Source organism: Hippocampus guttulatus, chromosome 9 (genome assembly GCF_054856545.1).
Source record: "Hippocampus guttulatus isolate MCC_2025c chromosome 9, RoL_Hgut_1.0, whole genome shotgun sequence".
NCBI lineage: Eukaryota > Metazoa > Chordata > Actinopteri > Syngnathiformes > Syngnathidae > Hippocampus > Hippocampus guttulatus.
The window spans coordinates 6803453-6827158 of NC_141269.1; the positions used below are offsets into that span (position 1 = coordinate 6803453).

Sequence of the window (23706 nt, forward strand, 5' to 3'; positions counted from 1 at the left end):
GGCAACTGATATTAACCCATTCAACTAGAGTGCTGTTACTCCAAAAAAGCTGGAACAGAAGTGATGGGTAGCTACTTTTGTGTTCTGAATGGTAAAATTAGAACACTTGAGTTTGACTTTAGAGATGTATCTTTTGGTAATACCCATCAACTCCAGAATTCAAGCAGTCGTCTGTCATGATTCGGTTTGGGACCAACAGGTGGCACTGTAGGGCTCTCCCTGCAGCTGCACACCTGTTGGTCATTATGTAATTATTAGTGCTTTAAAAGGACTCCCAGCCCGACCACTCATGGTCGGGTCATTGTTTGCTCTTGGCTACTGTCATGTTTGTTTGTTGCTTTTTGCTTGCTGCTGTCATGTTTTTATTCCTGTGAGTTTTTTGCCAGTCATGGTTTTGTTTGATACTTTGGACTGCGTTTGTTTTGGATTTAGTTTTCTCTGTTTCAATACACTTCTTCAAGTACACCCTGCTCCTCCCTCCTGCCTGCTTTTTGGGGTCCACCACCACCTCGTATCGTGACATCGTCGATCACAAATAATGGACCAAACATGCACCAGCTTACTTTCGATCCTGCCAAATGAGTTTCCGGTTAACGCAGTTAAAAGTTAAATTACCATACTCTTTATTCTTTACGCTATCCTTTGTTTTTTACATTATGCGCAACCCTCATTTATTGTGTAATAATCTAATTAAATCTTATCTAAACATGTATTTGTTACATATTTTGATGCATTTTTATGCTTTAGAAAACATTTATGTCAGAATTTTGAGGAGCTTGGAACGGATTAGGGCATTTACATGGAAAATGCGTCTCTACTTGTACTCGTTAAGAAATTTCTTCCGGAACCAATTAATTTTGTAAGTAGAGGTACCACTGTACTTCATTCCAGAACCCAACTGGATACATATTACCAACCAACTGGTTCTTAAGTGCACCCTCAAGTCTGCTGAGAGTGGCAAGAAGGCATTACGACCAGTAGAATCCAAGTATGCCTTCATGTTCACCTCATCAGTCACTTATTTTTCTGTTTTCTCTTCTCTGGACAGCTTTTAGCTACCTTACTGCCTGTCACAAGTGATTTGTTAAAGAACAGACCTGTTTATGAAGTCGTGATGCCTTTTCTTCAGTTTGCAAAAATACTTTGATTGAAATTCATAACCTTATTGGGTGAGTTCCTCATGCAATACATCTTAGATTCCATAGCTGCTCTCCTCAAAAATGTTCCACATCGCAAAGCAAATATTGAGGATCTCGACTGCATGTTTCCATTTGTAAAACTGTGGCTGACACACACCAGTCCAATCTCTCCTGACCCCAGTGGTCTTTGTCATTTTGCTCCCGCAATAAATTATTTTAATTGCTTCACCACTCAAACTACTACAACAGTGTTGACATCCATGTCTATTTGAGTGGTCCAGTCACTTCTTTCCATTTTGAAGAGTTTTCTGATATAAGGAAGATGTGCTTGTAATAAAGTTGTATCCAATCCAATGGTATGGTTGATGACTTTCAGTAGAATTTACTGCACTGTCACATAATGAGCATTGAATAAACGATCACAAGACACACATCATTGTCCTCAAACAATGACTAAAAATCATCAGTTACTTTTTAGTGCTTTTAAATTCAGCCATCTTATAGTTTGGATATTTGATTAACCCCTCTCCCCACCAATTTACAGTATTTACAAAGATTCTGTGAATGTCTATGTCCTAGATATACGTTATAAATGTGGCGGAGATGTTAGAGTATGGAAGTGAAGAGAAGGGATCCTATTTTCCCCCCGTGTCTGCATACAGACTGATAAACAGCAGGTATCTTAGTGGTGTTGGTGTGTTGCTACAGATAGCAACATGAACAAAGAGGTCTTGTTGTAACGGTAACATACGACTTGGCTCTCAAAGGATTGCGTTCGGCATAGACTCGATTCTCAAAATCTTTTTAACTCCCTATATAATTTATATAAATAAATAATAATAATGCATAAATAAATAAACTCCCTGTATAATTTATATTTATTTTTTACCCTTTCATAATTTTGCTTCTGTAAACTGGGAATTTCTCCATTGTAAGACGAATAAAAGTTTTCTTATCTTATATTTGTGTTTCTCATCGATGACTAAAATGTCTTCCAGGAGTGTCTGGTATGAAACTCATTCCGACATTCTCCATTCAAACAGGTGCCGTCATGGCTCTGTTGCTGCTCTGATAATCCCTTGGGTCCCGTTTTCTCTGTCACTGCCATTTGTACAGAATAGCAACTTAGAAAAGAGGAAGAGAAATCTCAATTTTTGACTGTTTGATTCCATGGCCTCTCGCTGCTTTGATGTCATATTATTTATGTAGCCGAATGCTTGGTGCTCAAGAATACTTGGACAGGACTAAAGTGGAACCTGGAGTTGGACCATCAACTGTTTAATTGCTAGATGCTGCTAGAATTCAAATGACCTAATTCTCAAACCGCTTTCTCCATTTTTCAGAAATGTGTCTTCTAACCTGAACTTGCGTCATACAGTGGATATAAAGAACATGAAATCATTCATGTGACCCTGTAGATCTGAATAGATTTTTTTTCTTTGTATTCTTAAGAGGGGGAGAAAAAAATAAACGACTGAAATAGCACAATTTCTCCTTGTGTATTTGGGAGATTTTGTTATGGTTCATTAGAGCCAAGGTTGAACATTTGGACATAATTTCAAAATGTGTTTGCAGTTGGAAACAGTAGTCAGTAATAACAATAAAAAGACTTCATGCTTCTGCTAGATAGCAAATTAAAAAACACACCAAAAAAAACACAAACTAAAAAAAGTCAGGAAAAGCCTCCTGGAACATCTGAACTTTATTTGAGGTTAATCGGAGGCACTTAAAACGATAGCCGTGATGTGCTGAATCACATTTAACATGAGTTTGAATATGATTTGTTAATTCTGGACACAGCAACATCCATGTTTTCAGAGGGTGTTCACACTTGTACAACCATATTTCAGTTTGTAGTTTTTAAAATGAGTAAATTGGAGGTCAATTAATGGTGGGAATAAATACACACACACAAAAAGAATTATTTATCTTGGTCTCTTTTTTTTTTTGCATGCAAAGATTTTTTTTTTTTTTTTTTGCCCTCTGACATTGAGGATATGACTATAGATCTGTGCGTGTGGCTGCACCCCTTTTGTCACAGAATTTAACTGCAGGAAGTTCCCCGTCAATGCCAGGATATCCAGATTACCCCTGATGATTCCCTCAGCTGTGTCCTCATTCAGATACCTTTCCAGTTTCCACATAGTCAGCACTTCACCTCAAGCTGTCAAGCTGTCAGTGCTTCGACAACGCAGTATGTGGATATATACACAAGACACTTGATGGAAGTGTTTCTCAAACTATTTTCGATGCAAATGAACCAATGCCAGCTAATGATATCCCCACGCGCCATTCTCTCGCTTCCAACAATCTGTGGTTCTGTAGTTTATCTAAAAACGTATTCTTTCACTTGATTCACTCACTGCACATTAGAAAATGTGTATAAAACCATCCAGGGATGAGGTTTCTGGTGGTCACAACAATTTTAGTTCAGTATGATCAACGTGAGTCAAGAGATGATTTTTTTTTTTGTCGGGGGGGGGGGGGTGATTGCACTTTGCTCATGCTCCTGAAACTCTTGATGCTGTCAATCAAAGAGCCACTGGAGACAAAGTCAAAGACAGAACTGCTGAGGCTGACTTGTATCTTTCTCCTTGTTTTCCGCAGATCGAGAGGACCAGTCCATTTTGTGCACGTAAGTCTACCACGCTGCATAGTCGACTACTGTTCATACACGTTATATTGAGTCATAAAGTAGGAACAATTACACACATGAATTTGAACGTAAGAGGCATATAATTAGTGGCTCTGAGTGGCGCAGTCAGCGTCGCCAGGTCAAGAGTGTTGCTTCAGGTTCCTGTGACGCTGACCAGACTGTTGTTACTTGAAAGAAAAGCATTTTTGACATTTTTGTAACCAAGCCATCTGGCTTTTCGACTCACAAGAGTGTACAGATGACAGGAATGAAAAAAATTCCAAAGTTATCAAGACCTGAACCCTGCCACTGCCTTGCCTGCTCTTCAAATAGAGGCAGGTGTCTATTTCGTACTTCTATTTTTACATTGGCTGGAAATGCCAAACTGTCGTTGCTCTTTTACCAACTGTGATTTTTTTTTTCTAGCTAACATTTGCGATCCAACATTTTGTATCAGACAATAAATTCATCGCAGAGCTGTGCATATTTACGTTATGTGCACAGCCACAATGAAGAAGGGTTTTGGTTTTTTTTTTTGTAAAAGCATACTATACATTACATACAAGGGATGTTGTTTGTCTGTGTGTGCCCTGCGATTGGCTGGCAACCAGTTCAGGGTGTACCCCCTCTAATGCCTGATGACAGCTGGGACAGGTTCCAGCACCCCCGCGACCCTCGTGAGGATAAAGCGGTTCAGATAGCGGATGGATGGATGGCTGGATGATTACATGTGGAATGTCACACCCAGCACTTTTACTTTCAACAAGTGATACATTGGTATTCATTCCTCCACAATTACCTATGCTTTAACCGTATTTACATTGGCATACACTATTTGGTGCATTTTTTTTTTTTGGGGCATGCGCAAATTTGCACTTACGGTTAAACCCCAGACGTGATTTAAATGTCAAGTGTCCCTCAATTCTTTTTTTTTTTTTGGGCTTACGGGACTTTAGAGGATTTCCTCCCTCTGTTTTTTGTTTGCAACACCGCAAAGGGAGCAGCAAAAAGCAAGCTCAACATTTACAAAACCACAATTTGCTAAGCTTGACCTAAGCTAAACTGCATGCTGGTCCTGAAGAGCACTGTGTGTTTTTGCTATTTTGGAGAGCAATTTAGCTTCTGTCTGAAAGGGCCTACAAGAGTGTACAGCTGCCTCTTCCCTATTGATTTTTTTTTTTTTATGGCCGAGACAGAGATGGGATGGATTTGTAGTTCATTCCCAAGGATGGGGGTTTTCCAAAGCTTCTTCTGGGTCTTATGTTCTTTTTGTCTTTGACAGTGGTGAGTCTGGAGCTGGCAAGACGGAGAACACAAAGAAGGTCATCCAGTACCTGGCACATGTTGCCTCCTCCCACAAAGGAAGGAAAGACCATAACATTCCTGTGAGTATTACCTGAACAACTAAAAAAGAAAATCAATTTAACTTTAGTGTCGATGTCCACATAAATAAATAACAGCCATGGTGGGATTGCTACCGGTTTTAGGTTTTCTCATAGTCAATGAATTATCTTCCATGATTGTGGACAGCTGTTCTGTGCGTGCGATCTAACACTTTGCAATTTGTTCATTTGTAACAAACAGCCAGAATCTCCTAAACCAGTGAAACTCCAGGCAAGTGTCTTATTTTTCATTATACGCTTCATTTTATTTATGCGCACGTAACACCCAAACAATCTTTCAGCCGTATCGGGCAAATCTTATGATTGACACCAGTTGATAGTTAGTTGGTGGAAATTGATCCGTCTCAAAATGAAAACACGCATTGAAGACGGTTTTCACACCACTGATACATGAAATTTACCGGTACTCGTGTTCACTTTGTTTGTTTTTTTACTGTCAGGCGCAAAATGCAGTTGTAAGTACTTTTTGTAAGATGGCATGCAACTTTCAAAATTACGTGACTGTTTTTCATGTGCATATGTTGTCTATGTGAATGTGCCATGATGTAAAAGTTTTGTACCTGTCATTTTTTTGTGAATACAGTTAACATTGACACGCTAAAAGTATTTTATTGGTTCCTCTTCCAAGTGTCATACACAAACATTTTGGACCGCCACAAGAATTTTGTATCATGACATTAACGTAATTATTGATTTCTCATTTGAAAATAACACTTGACTCCCCTCATGTCCTACAGAGTGGAGCCCTCTTTTATGTGAGTAGAATGTAGATTTTCACCTGACTCACCTTACTTACAATACAAATTGGGGGGGGGGGGGGTCAACCTATTCTGCTTCCATCCACACTTTGCTCCTAGAAAGACCATTAACGCTTTCATATATGGTCTTAGGTTGTTCTGTAGCTGCTTTTCATCCACATCCATTCACTTGCGGGTGGTTATCCTTTATTTTGCGCACAATCTTACCTGTACTGATCGAGGGAGCAGGATTTGCAGCAATCTCACTTGGGCACGACCTGCTGCGTGGCCGCTTTATTAATCTACTGAGCTCTTCCAGCATTAATCAATCACATTTACAGTGGAACCTGAAAAGTCGAATTGTTTAAATGTTTTGTCGTAGTAGTGGTGAACATACCAGTATTTTTACATTAGCAGGATGGTGACACAACATCCTATGCCCTTCTCATTTGTCGTTTAAGTTTACAGAGTGTTATGACTGTTTAATTTTAACCTATGAATATTATAGTGGTGAACTTGGAATGTTATTTTTCCCCATGCTAAAACCGAAACAAATTTCTTTCTAGAATTTATTGTGTTTGACCTTTTTATGGTTTCACTGTAAATCTTTTGAGACTAATACGCTACTAGGCATGGGCCAATTGTCGGTTTGACGGTTCACTGTGTTTAAAAAAAAAAAAATCAAGGTTTCAATAACCGCTAACACAGGCCGTCACCATTAATGAGTTTCTTTTTCTTTTTTCTTTTTTGAGGGGGCTGGTAAACAGGACACAATGTGAATATCTGCTTGCAGAGTTCGGTAAACCCCTCGCTTCTTTGAAATGAGTCGCCTCCAATAAATTTTTTTCTCCTTCTTGGTGAGCGCATAATAAGTGCAAGAGTACGCACAGAGGAGGAGAAGCTGGTGAGCAAGAGGAAAGAGACTGTGCAAACAAACATGCCTTTTTGCTTTGTTGCTTTGTTGATTCATGTGCATTGTCCTATAAAATGGTCCCAGTGGGTACTAGTTGTTTTTATATACCCAAATATTTCAAAAAGGTCATTTTAGAGCTTTCATTTTAATACGCGATGTTTTTGCTCACGCACTGTAATATTGGCCCATGCCTACTGTTTATGCTACGCTATCTAACTTGTAAGAACACCCCTGCTGTATTTTAAAATACACTAGTGCTTTGACTAATGAGTTTATCATGTTCCACGACTGTGCACGTAACTGAAAATATTTCATCTCAAATGATCTTTTCCCCATTGAAATGAATAAAAATGCCGTTGTCCTAGTATTTTTTTATTTTTATTAAAATGTGTGTTTTTTAGACAATACTTAGGCCATTAATTACTTTGCTCAGTGGTGTGGTCAACTAGCACAAGAAGGCATGCTTAATTACTGCTGTACTTATTGTTTTGTATTTGATTGCTTTTCTTTATGCACTGGAAATGTTTGTCATCCATCCATTTTCCAATCCGCTTATCACCACAAGGGTTGCGGGCATACTGGAGTATACTGGACACCTTGAACCGGTTGCCAGCTAATCGCAAGGCGCACCTAGACAAATAACCACTCGCGCTCACAATCACACCGAGGGACAATTTAGAGTGTTCCATTAACCTGCCATGGATGTTTTTGGAATGTGGGAGGAAACTGGAGTACCCAGGGAAAACCCGCGCAGGCTCGGGGAGAACATGCAAACTCCATGCACGAAGGCTGGAGCCAGAATCGAACCCTACAACTCTGCACCGTGAGACGGACGTGCTAACCAATCTATACAATTATTTACTTTTAATTAGGACTTACGGCTGGGATAGGCTCCAGCACCCCCTGCGACCCTTTTGAGGAGAAAGCGGTTCAGAAAATGGATGGATGGATAATTAGGACTTCAATACTGCATTAGAGGTTATGTACAATATAATGGGGCGTTCTCACCGGCATCCAAATTTATGTTATGTCGCTGTCACAAGGAATGAACTTGTCATAAAACCGTGGACTCCCTTTACTCAGGACTTGAAGTCAGATCATTTTAGTAACGAGAATAGCTTAAGCACCATTGTTTTTTGGATGAATCCACATCAACTTGACCTTGACAAAAATACTCTGTGCTGATTCCAGGGAGGGGCCTTTTACTTGCTCTTTCGATAAGTGAACATTTTTTTGTGACCTACAGAGCAGATGTTTTACCACCGCATACACATCCTCAACTGGAAAGATTTAGTGGAGCAGTTTGACTGATCCTCTTTGACTCGTCTCAATCTGTCCAGTCTTTGCGGCCTGCCAAAAATCCCTGTGTTGCGGGGAGACACAAAGTTGCAGCTAAGGCAACGATATGTAGAAAATGATCGAATAATTAGAGGGCCTGTGAACGAGTGGCCGTAGAATTCAGTAGCAGCTGCGCAACAATTGGAATCACTTTGTTGCTCCCATTGCATCAGAAATGTGGGTCAGCTAAAGTAGACCCCCTCTGGGCTTTGTAATCGGCTCGTATTTTTTGGTTGTTTTCTTTGCGAGCCAAAGGAAAAACACACATTTGAGTCAAGGTTTCCAATTCACAATTCCAATCTGCACCACATGATTACTGCGTTCAATAAAATCAGATAACGGGACTTGTAGCATCTTTTAGCCATGTCACAGGGTCCAGCTGCTCAAAGACTCAGTTAGAAAGCATGAAAACCCTCATTCCAAGTATGACATCACATGCTGATTCCTCAGTGTTCCCCTTTGTGGAAAAATAGCCCCCTTTGAGCTTCTGCAGTTATTCTTGAAATTTGGCAAAAATATTCCCCGGGGGGGAAAAAAAAGCCTTTACCTCAGCATTTTCTGTTTCTCTGGTTAGGATTTAGCTCACAGTGTGGCTTTAGATGGAAAGAGTAAATGGGCCACATGTTGAAACAGCTGCACAAGTAGTATATTTATTTATTTATTTGGCTTCTCAAAAGTGTCCAGTTCGACCGCCTGTTCATGGAAAAATTCTCTATTGTCTCTGCGCGAGCGCCAGAAAAAATAACCAAGAAAAATAACCCAAGATGATAACCTCTTGACAATTATCTAATCTATTTGCTACATGCTTACGTTTAATGCTCACAAGAAAAAAAAAATATTTAAAAATTACAATACCTCAAAAATATTACAAGCAAGCATTATTTATGAGAAGTTTGTGGACTTTCAAAAATAATGTGCAATGAGAGTTGACTCTTGTTAATCCAAACATTTCATTTTGATCTTGATTAATTGTTAAATAAGATTGCGTTATCTTTTCAATGTGTGTGGCTTTTGTAAAGAAATTTCTTTTTGGAGAAATCAGCAATTGCTAAGAAATCAAAACAACTTGACCTTGAAAAATACGACCTAAAATCAGCATTTACTAATAATCATGCAGAATGATTGATTTTTACAGTCTGTTTTATACATATTTTATTTTAATTAGAATTTCATTTTACCATGCATTTTGGGCTTTTTTTCAATTAAATGTAGGGTTTTTTCCCCCTCAATCCTATGTCAAAAGTTAGATTATGTTTCAAAATTTAGTTAAAAGTTTAGCTTGCCGTTTTTATGCGCACTGCCAAATCTGAATGGACGTTAAACAATATGCAATGGTATCCACTTAGCCTTTCTTTTATTAAAAATGTGTTTGTGCTTTTTTTTCCTGTGTTGCTATCATAATCTATCCAGCTTGATTTTGTCCACTTACACATTGTCAACGTGGCTGTCTTGTCTGTATGAATCACTTGACCTCCAGATGTTTGCTATCTGTCTGCATGGAACATTTTTTTAACTTGGAACGTCAATGACGCAAAATTACTTTCTCATTGTTTTTGCCTGTTATTAGTTGAAAAAACAATAATAATAATTAGTTGCAAAGTGTTGACAAAGCATTGCTGTAACACCCCTTGTCCTGTCCGCCCCCGGCAGGGTGAACTGGAACGTCAGCTTTTACAAGCCAACCCCATCCTTGAATCCTTTGGGAATGCGAAAACGGTGAAAAACGACAACTCGTCACGTTTTGTAAGTGCAACTGTCATGCTTATCTTTTCAAAGTCAACTCTTGATGTCAACGGTTATGTCATCGCCTTGTTGGATCGTAACACGGTTCGAGTGATTCGATGTGTAAGCATGTTCATGAGATGAATTGATGTGTGTATCAGCTTGAGCGCTTCTGAAACTTCTATTTTCTGTTGCAGGGGAAATTCATCCGCATCAACTTTGATGTCACAGGATATATTGTTGGGGCCAACATTGAAACATGTATCCCTTTTTGTCATCATGCTTGTTCGGAGGAAATTAAATGTGAAGTGTCTAAAAAGAAAAAAAAATCCTTGACCTCTCGGTTGTCAGATTTATTGGAGAAATCCAGAGCGATCCGCCAAGCCAAAGATGAACGCACCTTCCATATTTTTTACCAACTGTTGGGTGGAGCGGGAGAACACCTCAAATGTGAGTATGCAAACGTGGATGCACCTTATACTCATCATTCAACGCAGACCATTGTGCTGGCTCTTTCCTGACGAATACATTCCTGAATTTTTAGAATTAATTGTATGCTTCCAACTTTTTGGGGGGAACAGTTTAGGGAAGGTACTTTTCTTTTTAAGGCCCATGCTTGGATGGGTTTGATGTGGAATGAAGTTGAGAGCCCAGCCATAACTCATGGCAGTTTTTGGCATCTCCCTTTGTGTCCATGCCTCTGAAGGTTTATGATTGTATTCTTGCGTCCATAGCCGACCTGCTTTTGGAGGGATTCAACAACTACCGATTCCTGTCTAATGGCAACATCCCAATCCCGGGCCAGCAGGATAAAGACAACTTCCATGAGACAATGGAGGCCATGCACATTATGAGCTTCTCCCATGAGGAGATTCTGGGTATGTTTCAATTGGTTAGACTTGACAGATGAAATATTGGGCAACGTAGCCTAAAGGTTATCACACCTGCCTCAACTGTGTTTTGTGTTGTTGTTGTTGTTTTTTTAAACGTCTCTTTCTCCTGGTTTCTCATTTTTCTAGCCATGTTGAAAGTGGTGTCCTCGGTTCTTCAGTTTGGGAACATTATCTTTAAGAAGGAAAGGAATACTGACCAGGCCTCCATGCCTGATAACACAGGTAAAAAAAAGAAATGAAATATCAATCATACAACAATTAATTGTTGTAAATTTAACACACTGGTTTCATATCTGCATTCATTCAACCTATATCACAATTAATGGACTTATTATGAACAGCAGTTTTCCCGCTGCAATATTAATTAAGCCGCTTCAAGCGAAACTAGTTTTTCTTAGGTTTGTTTTCCATCCCACCCGCCAACTACATTGAACGTTTTATTTTTCAAAACCCCGTTAGGCATAATTTTAAACACAGCATTATATTATTCTTTGCTGTTATTTTCCCCTAACACTTGTCAAATGGTAAGCATTGAAATACAGTGCACATACAAATGAAAAACCGGCTGGGTATTGAAACACAAATGAGTTTAGAGTCTTCAGATTTTACCCTGAATCAAATGTGATGATTGTCAAGTCAATGAAATGAAATGATTTTAACGGTACACACAAACTGACACATGTCCGACGTCTAACCTTGTCTGTACAAGTTGTTCTTTTCCTCTCCCCTCTCTTTTTTCACCTCCTTTACATTTTGATCTTCATGCATAGAGCAGTAGGACCTCGATTTATGCACTTTCTGTCCTTGAACCTTGTCAACCTACTATTAACACACATCATTCTCAAGATTTACACCTCAGAGGAAATGGGGCCCAGTTCATCCACATGTGGCGGTGACTCGCCGTCCTTTCAAGAGGGAGTGAGGGAGACAGCGGGAGACTGAGCCACGACTCCCAATGATGCATCTTGGCAAAATATTCCCAAATGTGACTAGCGGGATCCGGGCCTGCAGAGTGTTATTTCTAGAGGATTGCTGTCTGATCTCGACAGCTTCTTGGCTCTTTCCATGAGCTCCAGACTGTTCCATTGTATTTTATATGAATGGGGAAATCTGTCATACAATTTCAGGAAAACCTTGGATGTAAATTCATAATAGATTATAGATTGAGGTCTTTGTTTTGATCCTTTTTGCAAGTGTTTATTTTACATCACTGTCAAAAAGTACGGCAGAAGCGCCCTAACGTCTTTTTTTTTTCCCTTCCTGTCCCGGATTCCATTTCCCAGCCGCTCAGAAGCTGTGTCACCTGTTGGGCATGAGTGTCATGGAGTTTACCCGAGCCATCCTCTCTCCAAGGATCAAAGTGGGAAGAGACTATGTCCAGAAAGCCCAAACCAAAGAGCAGGTTCGTCTTTTGTAAACCTACTCTCATGCTGGTTTCTTTATTACAACACCACTAAAAATACGCTTTTCCTGCATCTTATTTATATACAAAACTCATATTGTCCATTATTTGGACACAAATGTAGTCAGTTGTTCTGTTTTGTTTTTTTTAAAAACATGGTGTTTTTCTTCAGATAGTGGCCAACCCAATAAAATATCAGTAGTGCTACACGAAATGGGAAAATTAATTATTCACAACAAATAATGTATCTTCATTCATCTATCTCAGCCAGCGGCGTATAGTGGCAGGCATAACAATGGAATATTATCCCACTAGATAGCAGAAGGTACATAATCATCTCTGTATCCACTTTTTGTAACATTTGTGTTTGTTTCTGCGCAGTAAGATTTTTTTCCAATGTACAGTGTGTGCCTTGGCTCATTAAGATTCGGGAAACACTGCTCTAATAGGCACTATGCCTCAATCAGTCTTAATAAATAAGTACCTTCTTCAAATGTATGCGTCCCTTTTCCCATGAAGAAGGCAAAACCCTCATACATGTCATTCGAAATGAAGTCACTGATGGTAGTGTGCTTTTCACACTCTCATTGACAGCAAGAGTGTGAGTATGGATGGTTGTCTGCCAGCTGCTGTTCACTTTTCGCCTGATGTCACCTCAACTGGGATTCCCTGCAACTCTAAGATATGCCGCGTAGAAAAAGAATCGACAAAAACGTAAACGAGGGACATAAAGATCATTTTGAAGAGCAGGAACATGTTGTAAACAAGTTCCCTGCATACTATTAAAGATGATCTCAAGTTATGTGACACTTCTGTCTTGTGATCGCTCCACAATGTTATGTGCGTCCATGTTCATGTTTCAGGGTGCGATGCAATTTTGACATTACAAACTGCCTCAGTATTGGACTTCTCATGGCATTTCCCCATATCAGTCATTTTTTATTTTGTTATGAACTCCATTTTCACTTCACACAAGGTGTAATACAGATAGTAAAATTGAATAAATAATTACTGTACTGTCTCACCACTCTGTCCCTTGCACCAGGCTGACTTTGCTGTGGAGGCCCTGGCGAAAGCAACATACGAGCGTCTCTTCCGTTGGCTGGTCCATCGCATTAACAAAGCTCTGGACAGGACCAAAAGACAGGGGGCCTCCTTCATCGGCATCCTGGACATTGCTGGCTTTGAGATCTTCCAGGTTTGACTCTTTCCATTGTTGCATTATGTAAGTCTGTTTTGTCCCGTTTGAGATCGAGGCAATACTAATGGTTTCTCCCCACTTTTTTAACAGCTCAATTCGTTCGAGCAGCTCTGCATCAACTATACAAATGAAAAGCTGCAGCAGCTCTTCAACCACACCATGTTCATCCTTGAGCAAGAGGAGTACCAGAGGGAGGGAATCGAGTGGAGCTTCATCGACTTCGGCCTGGACCTGCAGCCCTGCATCGACCTCATTGAGAGGCCGGTCCGTTTTGAAATGAATTTGTCATGTTACTTCTATAATGGTTGAAAGATTTAATTCCGAGCGCATGACGTTCTGTTGCTGTTCCTTCAGGCAAACCCTCCAGGGGTGTTAGCTCTGCTGGATGAGGAATGCTGGTTCCCCAAGGCCACAGACAAGACCTTTGTGGACAAGCTGATCCAGGAACAGGGAACACACACCAAATTCCAGAAACCGCGCCAGCTCAAAGACAAAGCCGATTTCTGCATCATGCACTATGCTGGAAGGGTATGTTAAATACTATAAAGTAATTATAGGTGTGTTTTTGGAACATTGCCATTTGTTTAGTAAATACTTGCTGAGGGCTACACTTCTTTTAGTGATACCGTGGAAAGACCTAAGTACTTCATTTCCTCCATAATCATCTACAAGTGGAAAGATAGTACTGGTCAGAGCTGATCTGAAGCGAGCTTCTCCTGAGGTCGAAGTTGGGGTGGAATTACTGCTCGTGGCATTATGCAACAGAACACAGCATCGATCACACAGAGCGAGACCCGCTGAGGAGGACATCTGCTTAGCATTACCGGGACTACGTCTTACACAACTATCATCGAAAACCGCAAAGATTTGCAATTTTATGCGGTGGGTGGAAAGAATGCTGAAGCACAGAGCCACATCGCCAAATGTTCAATATGCATGAAATAAATGATCTGGTGTGAATCGAAGCGGTCACAATGATCCATACACAATGGCCATCTGTAATCTTCCCTGGCGCTGTCAAAAATGTCTGCCTGTTTCTTACATGCGGACGCGTGACCGTCTTATTCTGAAGATTGAATTACCTGAAGTATGGAAACAATGTTTTTCGATGACTTGTCTTTATCTTTTATGTCACCTTCAGCAGAGACAGTATCGTTTTAGTTCTCCACTATTTGGGGTGAAATGTAGCTAAAATATCATTTCTTGTCATGGTTACTTGTCCTCTGTGACTGAGCATGCTTACCTGCCTCATGTCTTCATGATACAAAACTGTATTACTGCAGCTTTCCAAAATTGTGTGGATTTATTTTTTTGTTCTTTTCATTTCAAATATGATTATGAAGATTATCAATAATAACAGATGCACCAATTACACATGTCTGCATTGCACACTTGTGCATGGTACTGAGAATGCACTCTAGCTATTAGATTTTAGGTATCAAGTGTGCTCGATTACAGTATAGATTGCCTGCTGTGGGTGCACCATTGAATCCACCATTTTAGGCATAGTGATGAATTCATTCAATTTATTTAAAAAAAAAATAAATATATATCATTAACTCATTCCATCCATCACTTTTTTTTTTTTGATAGCACTTTTCCCCATGAGGACCACAGGTAATCTGGAGCCCAGCTGACCTTGCGCGATAGGTCATTTACCGGTACAGCCTTGAGTAGATGTCATGTATCTAATCACTTTCAGGACTTAACAGTACAGAATTATTTTTGAAATACTCCATCACAGATTTGACACAGCACTGTGGTGTCCTTCCTCAGGTGGACTACAAGGCCGATGAGTGGTTAATGAAGAACATGGACCCCCTCAATGACAACGTGGCCACGCTTCTGCATCAGTCCACCGACAAATTTGTGGCGGAGCTGTGGAAAGATGGTGAGTCATTTCAGGTTTGAATGATCAAAACAGCAATTACATCTCAACAATTCACCTTTTGAGCGCCAGCTTCCTAACAGCTGGGTTTGCCTCGCCAAGCTGATTTCTACGACTTCTTTAACACCCCTCCTCCCCTCTCTGTCTCTGTCTGTGTTATAGAGATTCAGACCATTCAAAGGGCTTCATTCTATGACAATGTCACTAGTCTGGATGAGCCAGCAGGTGAATAGTAGTGTCATAGCAGACCTGGGCCAAAATAGTAGTTGCGTTATGAGACCAACATGCTCATGCGACCAAACAAAGCAGGTTAAAGCGACAGCCTGTCAGTACATTTTAGCCCAGATCTGATGGATCTATGTGTCATGCTTCAGACAGTGTTGTCATTTGCTTCCAGGCTGCATGGCTCCATGTCATGGCCAGTAGCATTAGCACCAAGCCCTGAGCTAGGCTAGACTATAGCTGTCTTTAGTTGTGCCAGTGTGCTTCATGTGCTTATATGGGCCTACTTGTGATTGTTATATTCTTCAACAAGCTTATTCGGGTGTGGTGCAGTTGTTCGGAGTAATGTTGTATTCCTGCTCCGGTAATGTGATAACAATAAATGTGGTAAATCTAGGTCGCTACTTAACAACATCAATTTCCCCGCCTTTTCCCCAGTAACGGCCAAATGAAACCAGATGTCGTTTGTGGTGTTTGCGTTGGCCATGAGCTGAGCGTTGGGGGGCTCACGCAGCCGGCAGACATTGCTTTGCGGCAATCTGCCACTCATGAAAGTTTTGTGACTTTGATTCACCCATTGTTCGGTCACAAATGAGTTGTGTCACTTTGGAAAGCCTAATTACAATTTATCTGCTCTGCTATCTTTATCAACTATGGATAGACTAGACGGAGGAAATTTGTTGTGTGATTGAAAAAAAACCCCACGCCAAATCTCTTAGGCATGTACTGGTGACCACAATTGTTTGCTTTTTTTTTTCTAAAGAATTGCTTTTGAGGCAGAGGGCTAATACTGTAGTTCACGTTAACAAAAATACAATTGCATACCTCAGTTCAGGCTCCACATATGGTAGCCTCAAAATGGTACATTAAGTGTTGACTCCATGCCGACAGTCAAGTGCACTTCACACTAGGGGTTGCATGACTCAAGATTTAGTCAGGGCGACACTAATGTGATTGAAACTCACGTCTGCGAGTCGCTGATAATGTTTTTCAGTACAATACAATTTTATTCTATAAATGACGGGAGTAAGGAATGCTTTACAGTAATCTGTATGCACGGACAATTAACAACTAAGACACCAAATTTACATAGAACATGCACATTGGAACACAAGAGCGTTGACGTGGGCTGTGTGAGAGCTCGCTCCCTGACGTGTGATGGTAATTCCAGCTAAAGTGAAAAGTTGACAAGTTGTTCAAAATCCTGCTCGAGCTTGACTTTTTCCCCTTGACTGGGTCTTACCTCACTTTGCAAAGCTGCATTTTCGGAAAAAGAAGACAATTGAAATCCACCGAGGGGGGTGTACTATTTATTATTCAGCACACTCAGCTGTTTTGGTGCAAACAGCTCTGCCTCCCCCACAAGCCAAGAACACGTGATTAGCAACTGGTTGACTTAACTGTCTAAACGTCATTGTGGAGTACTAAAGTCGACTGGTCAACTAGTCTGCACAACGCCTACATCAAATCTATTATGAAAATGATTATGATGAAATCTCTTTTGTGACCACAAAGAGCCCTTGTCCCATGCTTTTAACATTTTAACGCATTCTAATTCTCAAATTCATTAAAGGGGAAAAAAGGGATCAATGTCTTGTTGGCACAGTGTCCAATCAGATTGCTTTGTCACCCCTTTTCTGTTTATAGCCTACTTGCATGGTATTCGGGGATTTCTTTCTGATCTCACATGTCCATGTTTTTAGCCCTGAATCAGTGTGTCTTCATTGAGACGCAATTTAGGTCTTCTTCAATTTATTCTTGCAAGCTTACAAAAACTGTAAGTGAATGTGAAGAAATAGTTCACAAGTGAGAATTAGTGCAAGACTTTGTGTGCCAGCAGCTGTCTTCCGGTCATTTGTAGTGTTCCTGTCATCCGTCTGCATCGGGCCTTGTTGTAACTACATCACCACATCAGTCACCGTTGCTCCTTCAACTCGTGTCAAGTTACACGTTTCTAACCAGTTCTTCCCCCTCTTCGCCCACCAGTGGATCGTATAGTGGGCCTGGACCAGGTGGCAGGCATGAACGAGACGGCGTTCGGCGCCACCTACAAAACGAAGAAGGGCATGTTTAGGACGGTGGGTCAGCTCTACAAGGAGTCACTCACCAAGCTTATGGCCACGCTGAGGAACACCAACCCCAACTTTGTCCGCTGTATCATCCCCAACCACGAAAAACGAGTAAATGCATCCTTTAAATCTACATTACTTGTATTTAGGCAAGTCAACATGTCTTTTCTGTTTTTGTGGAACAGTTTGTTTGGCACAAATACAGTGACATAAACTGTTGGAGGTTGTGGTTGCCGTCCCGCTTGATTATTTTTCCTTTTCTAGGCAGGTAAACTGGAGCCTCACCTGGTTCTGGACCAGTTGAGATGTAATGGCGTTCTTGAGGGGATCCGTATCTGCAGGCAGGGCTTCCCCAACCGTATTGTCTTCCAGGAATTCAGACAGAGGTGACATGCAATCCTCTTTATTTGTTTGTTTTTTTGTGTGCATGCGTCTGGGTTATTACACTACACTGGAAAGTGTAAATTTGAGTTGACTTTTGTGTTCTCTTCCACTGACAGATATGAGATCCTCACTCCCAACGCTATCCCCAAGGGCTTCATGGATGGGAAACAAGCTTGTGAGAGAATGGTAACATTGCGTTCGCTGTTGTTGTAATGGTTACGTATTGGACTGTGATGTCGCTGCAGCAATTTTCTGTGTTCTTTTTCCAGATCCAAGCCCTTGAGCTGGACCCCAATCTGTTTCGGATTGGCCAGAGTAAGATCTTCTTCAGAACTGGCGTACTGGCTCACTTGGAGGAGGAACGTGATCTAAAGATCACAGACATCATCATTTACTTCCAGTCTGTGTGCCGTGGCTACTTGGCACGCAAGTCAGTAACATAATCAACTCTTTTTATGATAACTCCATTTATTTTTATTTCTCGGGGAACAAAAAATCAAATTCCAGACTCTTATGTCCGTCAAACATATGATCACGTTAATTGTTAAATCTCATTACTTTTTGCCTCCATTTGATCTGGATGAAACTTGACCTCCTTAAGATCAAGTGTCATAGCTGCTCACTCATTGATTTTCCAGGTGACTAATCCTCGAGGTCTGTGCTCTCTGAGTGCTATCTAAGTGTTTTTTGAAAGATTGTCTTCAGCGGGTACCAGCATAATCATGTCACTTGTTTCTCCAACAGGGCCTTTGCTAAGAAACAGCAACAGCTAAGCGCCCTGAAAGTTCTCCAGCGGAACTGTGCAGCTTACCTGAAGCTGCGACACTGGCAGTGGTGGAGACTGTTTACCAAGGCGGGAAAACACCCACCCGATTCGTCCAGCTACAGCACATAGTGGAACACTACGTTTTACACCCATTTCTTTTGTCCCCTATCAGGTGAAGCCTCTTCTCCAGGTTACCAGGCAGGAGGAGGAGATGCAGGCCAAAGACGAGGAGCTGGTCAAGGTGAAGGAGAGACAGCTGATGGTGGAGAATGAGCTTGTGGATATGGAGAGGAAACACCAACAGGTTGACATGTTGTCTGCTTTGAACAAAACCCAAATTTTTGCCTTTTTTTTTTAAATAGCATTAAATTCAACAACTTTCCCCTGAGCAGCTCGTGGAGGAAAAGACAATTCTAGCAGAGCAGCTCCAAGCGGAAACGGAGCTGTTTGCAGAGGCTGAAGAGATGCGAGCTCGTCTGGCCTCCAGAAAGCAAGAGCTTGAGGAGATCCTCCATGACCTGGAATCTCGGGTGGAGGAGGAGGAGGAGAGGAACCAGAGTCTGCAGAACGAGAAGAAGAAGATGCAGTCGCACATTCAGGTTTGTTTGTGTTTTTTTGTGAGGGATAAGCCTTGATGCGTTTGTAGCTGATCATCATGTTGTCTCCTGAGCAGGACCTCGAGGAGCAGCTCGATGAGGAGGAAGCCGCACGACAGAAGCTTCAGCTCGACAAAGTGACTGCTGAGGCAAAGATCAAGAAATTAGAAGAAGACATTGTGTTGCTGGAGGACCAGAACACCAAGTTCCACAAGGTGAGAGGGCCATTTTTAATGGGAAATTTGTTGCAGGGGGCTTTTTCATCTTAAATGAGTCAAAAGGCACAGTCTAATTAATGCTTTGTTTTTGTGCCTGACAGGAGAAGAAGCTGCTGGAGGACCGGATCAACGAAGCAACCACCATGCTGACAGAGGAGGAGGAGAAAGCAAAGAACCTTGGAAAGCTCAAGAACAAGCAGGAGATGATGATGGTGGATCTGGAGGGTAAAAGAGGCCACTTGCGCACATGATCAGCGTTTTCTCACTTTGGGAAATGTCCAACATTTAGTCATCCTAAATTGTGAACTTTTTTTTTTTTTTTTGCAATAATGATTAACAACAGGTTAGGGTTGGGGTTAGGGGGTTCGGGTTAGGGGTTGGGGTTATGCTTTAGGGGTTAGGGTTGGTTAGGTTACGTCCGTTTATTAATAAAGCACCAGTTCACAACACGTTATCTCAAACCACCTGTACACATTGCACAGGTAAAGAACCACAATCCTGATACATTATAGATGCATAAATACTGTGTCTATATACGAAAACCAACTGAACCCACATGTGCAAGCACTGGGAGACAAAGGAAAGGGGGAAACTCCCTCAGAGGATGAATCCCAATAGAAACCAGACTCTGCCAGGCATTGGCAAATCCAGACCTTGTGGGCCATAATTCTACATGTTGTAGATGTAGAATTTCAACTCACCTGATTCAAATGATCAGGATCAGGCTTCTGGAGAGCTTGCTGTGATGAGCTGATCATTGGATTCAGGCGAGTTGGAAGAGGGAAACATCTAAAACATGCAGGATAGTGACCCTCGCTGCTCGATGCGGTGACCGTCTGTCTCATCCATGTGGTTTGAGCTGCAGAGACTAGAGTAGTAAATAAGGACAGAAAACAGATTAGTGGGATTGAGCAGCTGGAGGAGGGACAAGAGAACAATGGGCACAACAACAGACGAATTGCCAACAGAAGTAGTCCTATGATGAGAGCTGCAACGACTATATTGATACGCTCCCAGCCCTACTGCCATTAAGGTGTAGAATTGTCTTTTTGTCTTATCATGTTGCGTTTACATTATTTTAAATGTGTAGAGCTAACTACATTCCATGTATCACATGATACATGTTTGTATTCCTGCAGAGCGTCTGAAGAAGGAAGAGAAAACGCGTCAAGAGCTGGAGAAGGCAAAACGCAAGCTGGATGCTGAGACGACAGACCTGCAAGACCAAATTGCTGAGCTCCAGGCGCAGATTGAGGAATTGAAGATCCAGTTGGCCAAGAAAGAAGAAGAGCTGCAGACTTCCTTGGCCAGGTATAATTGCATTTAAACTCATTCACTGCCAACCCTCCCCGTCACAGTGCATATTTGGCATCTATAGCCGTCAATAGCAGTGAAAGGAAGCACACCAGTTTCACACAAAGTAAGAGTTTTGTTTTGGTATGGTGCTTGGCTTTACATTGTGTTAGCTTTTTCCTTCTTAATCACCTCATAGGATTAGCAGCGCCTCTTTAAAACATTGCTGCATCCAACACGCATCCCTAAAAAAATATATGAAGTACAGTAATCCCTCGTTTATCGCGGTTAATGGGGACCAAAACCACCCGCGATAAACGAAAATCCGCGAAGTAGCGACCAATTAACATATACATTAAAAAAAAATTGCCTCACGTGGGCCTTCGCGCTTCAAGCGCACTAACGGCGCGCGCACACACACACACACACACACACACACACACACACACACACACACACACAGGCCAGCGATCCCGCATGTGCGAACATGTGGCACCTCTTACTGTTTAGTGACTTTCCACTTTCCATGTTGTACTATCGCACATATCCTCTTCCCGTGGTGTGTCGTCCGCCTCCATGGCAACCACACTGCAGAGTACTCAGCCCACAATCAAGGCCTCAAATAGACATGACAACAAAGACAGCGGTGAGATAAATGCTGAGTGTGTCAACTGAGCGCACGCTTTTCTTTATCAGCGAGCGCACACTGAGCGCGTGCGCATACAGACACACACACACACTGTATACTTAATGCAGTGGGAAATTGATGCTAATGGAGCTGCTTATTCGCTGACTGCACACCAATATATTGGTTCAGAATATATTCTGATAAATAATTTAGTAAATAAATAAAGGGAAATACCTGCATCTTGTTCGTAAGGGATCATGAAGCACATCCAATTTCAGAGGAGCCTTTCTTAAGTCTTCATTCGGGTTGCTGGTGAGCTTGTGCCTATTCCAGTTGACTGTGTGAAAAGTGAGGTGCCCCATGGACTGGTTGTCAGTCAATCTCAGTACACATATTGACAAACAAAGCATTCACATTCACATCTCTAGACAATATTCAGTCTTGGATGAATGTGGCATGGGAATGTGCACGGGGGCCCCAAAGCACTTGGAGAAAACCCACTCAAGGTTTCTGCTATGTTATTCCCTAACACGCAAACGACACCCATGACTTAACTCAACTTCAGAAATGTGAAGCAGACGTGCAAACTTTATTTCAACACCGCTGCCCCCTTTCTCAAGTCAATCTCCTCCTATTCACGTTACCACAAAGTATCAGCATTTCAAGTTGGAAAATAACATCCGTCTTCCTTTGAGACATTAACAAGACAAAGTGAATGTCTGTCTGCAAGATTAAAAACATGTTGAAAACTTAATACGGTAATCATGACATTACGTGATAGTCGCCGGAATGTCAGTTGGGCATTGGTAAAACGTGTGGCACAGTAATGGACGAAACACTTGAACAAATGAGAATGCTTGATTCTTGAAATCTATCGATACAATTATTTGCACATACATTCAATGTGCCCTTGTAACTTTTATCAGGACGGACGAAGAGACGGCACAGAAGAACAATGCCCTCAAGCAGATCCGCGAGTTGCAGGCCCAACTGGCTGAGCTCCAGGAGGACCTGGAATCTGAAAAGCTGTGCAGGAGTAAAGCTGAAAAACTGAAGAGGGACCTCAGCGAGGAGCTTGAGGCTCTGAAGACAGAGCTGGAGGACACGCTGGACACTACCGCCGCCCAGCAAGAACTCAGGTGCTTAGTTAATGCTGCTTGAACCATACAGGAAGAAAGCAACAAAAATCCTGTTTATCATGATAACATTGATTTTTGTGTTTTTCCATTTTGACACAAGAACCAAGCGAGAGCAAGAAGTAGCTGAACTGAAGAAAGCGATTGACGAGGAGAGCAAAAACCATGAGGCCCAGATCCAGGAAATGAGGCAGAGGCACGCCACAGCGCTGGAGGAACTCTCTGAACAACTGGATCAGGCTAAGAGAGTGAGTCTTCTCCTTCGGTGGTGCTCATGTCGAGATGTACGGTCAGTGAACAAGACCAAGCTACTGCGATTCTCATTCAAAACATCCCGTTTTGATGCAGTTTAAGTCCAACTTGGAAAAGAACAAGCAGTGCCTGGAAAGTGACAACAAAGAGTTGGTCTGCGAGGTGAAGATTCTGCAGCAGACAAAGACAGAGTCTGAACACAAGAGGAAGAAGCTGGAGTCCTTGATGCAGGAGTTCTCAGCCAGAACCACTGAAATGGAGCGAGCCAAGGGCGAGATGGCCGACCGTTCCCACAAACTCCAGGTAGATTTCGCCAAGAATATCTAGCGAGCTAGCTAGAAGGATAGCTAGCGAGATAGCTATCTATCTTTTTTTAATTTGTTTCATGTCCTCCTCTAGTTGGAGCTGGACAACGTGTCAACCTTGCTGGAGGAGGCGGAGAAGAAGAGCATCAAATTGACCAAGGATGCCGACAACTTGGGAAGCCAGCTGCAGGATGCACATGTAGGAAATACCGCCACGTCAAACTGCACCGCATATTGCCGGCGTCGGGCAGAATCCTCACGTCCCCAAAACCATCACGTTTCATGAAACAAAAACAAAAAAATAGTGTTTATTGAGTCGTTAGCATTGCATCGTCAAAAAGAGCGAGTCGTTTTCAACACTTGGCATGAGTCAAGAATTTGTAAAAATAACCGACCCACAAATCGATATTGTCCAAAAATATCGATTTGTGAAAAACTATGAAATTGACCAACTTTGGCAATTGGAAGTTTCACTGCTGATATGTCGACTGCAAATAGATGATCCTTCAATTTGGAAGTGTCGAAGACACAGCTAAATATGACATTTTTCAAGAAAACTATTAAGA

The 23706-nt window shown here is 41.6% G+C and overlaps 1 protein-coding gene and 1 long non-coding RNA gene across 2 annotated transcripts in view; one reads left to right on the plus strand and one right to left on the minus strand.

Annotated features, from left to right (window-relative positions):
* Positions 1–23706, plus strand: part of LOC147200097 (myosin-10-like) — a 47181-nt gene that overhangs the window by 10725 nt on the left and 12750 nt on the right. Inside the window, exons 4-33 of the mRNA XM_086119645.1 lie at positions 3747–3774; positions 5057–5159; positions 5359–5388; positions 5618–5632; positions 5915–5932; positions 9816–9908; positions 10085–10148; positions 10239–10337; positions 10622–10765; positions 10907–11002; positions 12064–12182; positions 13228–13380; positions 13474–13647; positions 13738–13911; positions 15160–15274; positions 15434–15496; positions 17480–17673; positions 17827–17948; positions 18063–18132; positions 18216–18376; positions 18691–18799; positions 18885–19016; positions 19105–19311; positions 19386–19523; positions 19628–19751; positions 20666–20837; positions 22374–22586; positions 22687–22831; positions 22932–23138; positions 23235–23339. Coding sequence (XP_085975771.1) covers positions 3747–3774; positions 5057–5159; positions 5359–5388; positions 5618–5632; positions 5915–5932; positions 9816–9908; positions 10085–10148; positions 10239–10337; positions 10622–10765; positions 10907–11002; positions 12064–12182; positions 13228–13380; positions 13474–13647; positions 13738–13911; positions 15160–15274; positions 15434–15496; positions 17480–17673; positions 17827–17948; positions 18063–18132; positions 18216–18376; positions 18691–18799; positions 18885–19016; positions 19105–19311; positions 19386–19523; positions 19628–19751; positions 20666–20837; positions 22374–22586; positions 22687–22831; positions 22932–23138; positions 23235–23339 — 3587 coding nt within the window. The remainder of the gene's footprint in view (positions 1–3746; positions 3775–5056; positions 5160–5358; positions 5389–5617; positions 5633–5914; positions 5933–9815; positions 9909–10084; positions 10149–10238; positions 10338–10621; positions 10766–10906; positions 11003–12063; positions 12183–13227; positions 13381–13473; positions 13648–13737; positions 13912–15159; positions 15275–15433; positions 15497–17479; positions 17674–17826; positions 17949–18062; positions 18133–18215; positions 18377–18690; positions 18800–18884; positions 19017–19104; positions 19312–19385; positions 19524–19627; positions 19752–20665; positions 20838–22373; positions 22587–22686; positions 22832–22931; positions 23139–23234; positions 23340–23706) is intronic.
* LOC147200098 (uncharacterized) lies at positions 17928–20510 on the minus strand. Its single transcript, XR_015101799.1, has 3 exons — positions 20228–20510; positions 18758–19272; positions 17928–18314 (listed from the first exon to the last, which is right to left on the minus strand). It is a non-coding gene; the product is annotated as an uncharacterized LOC147200098 (long non-coding RNA).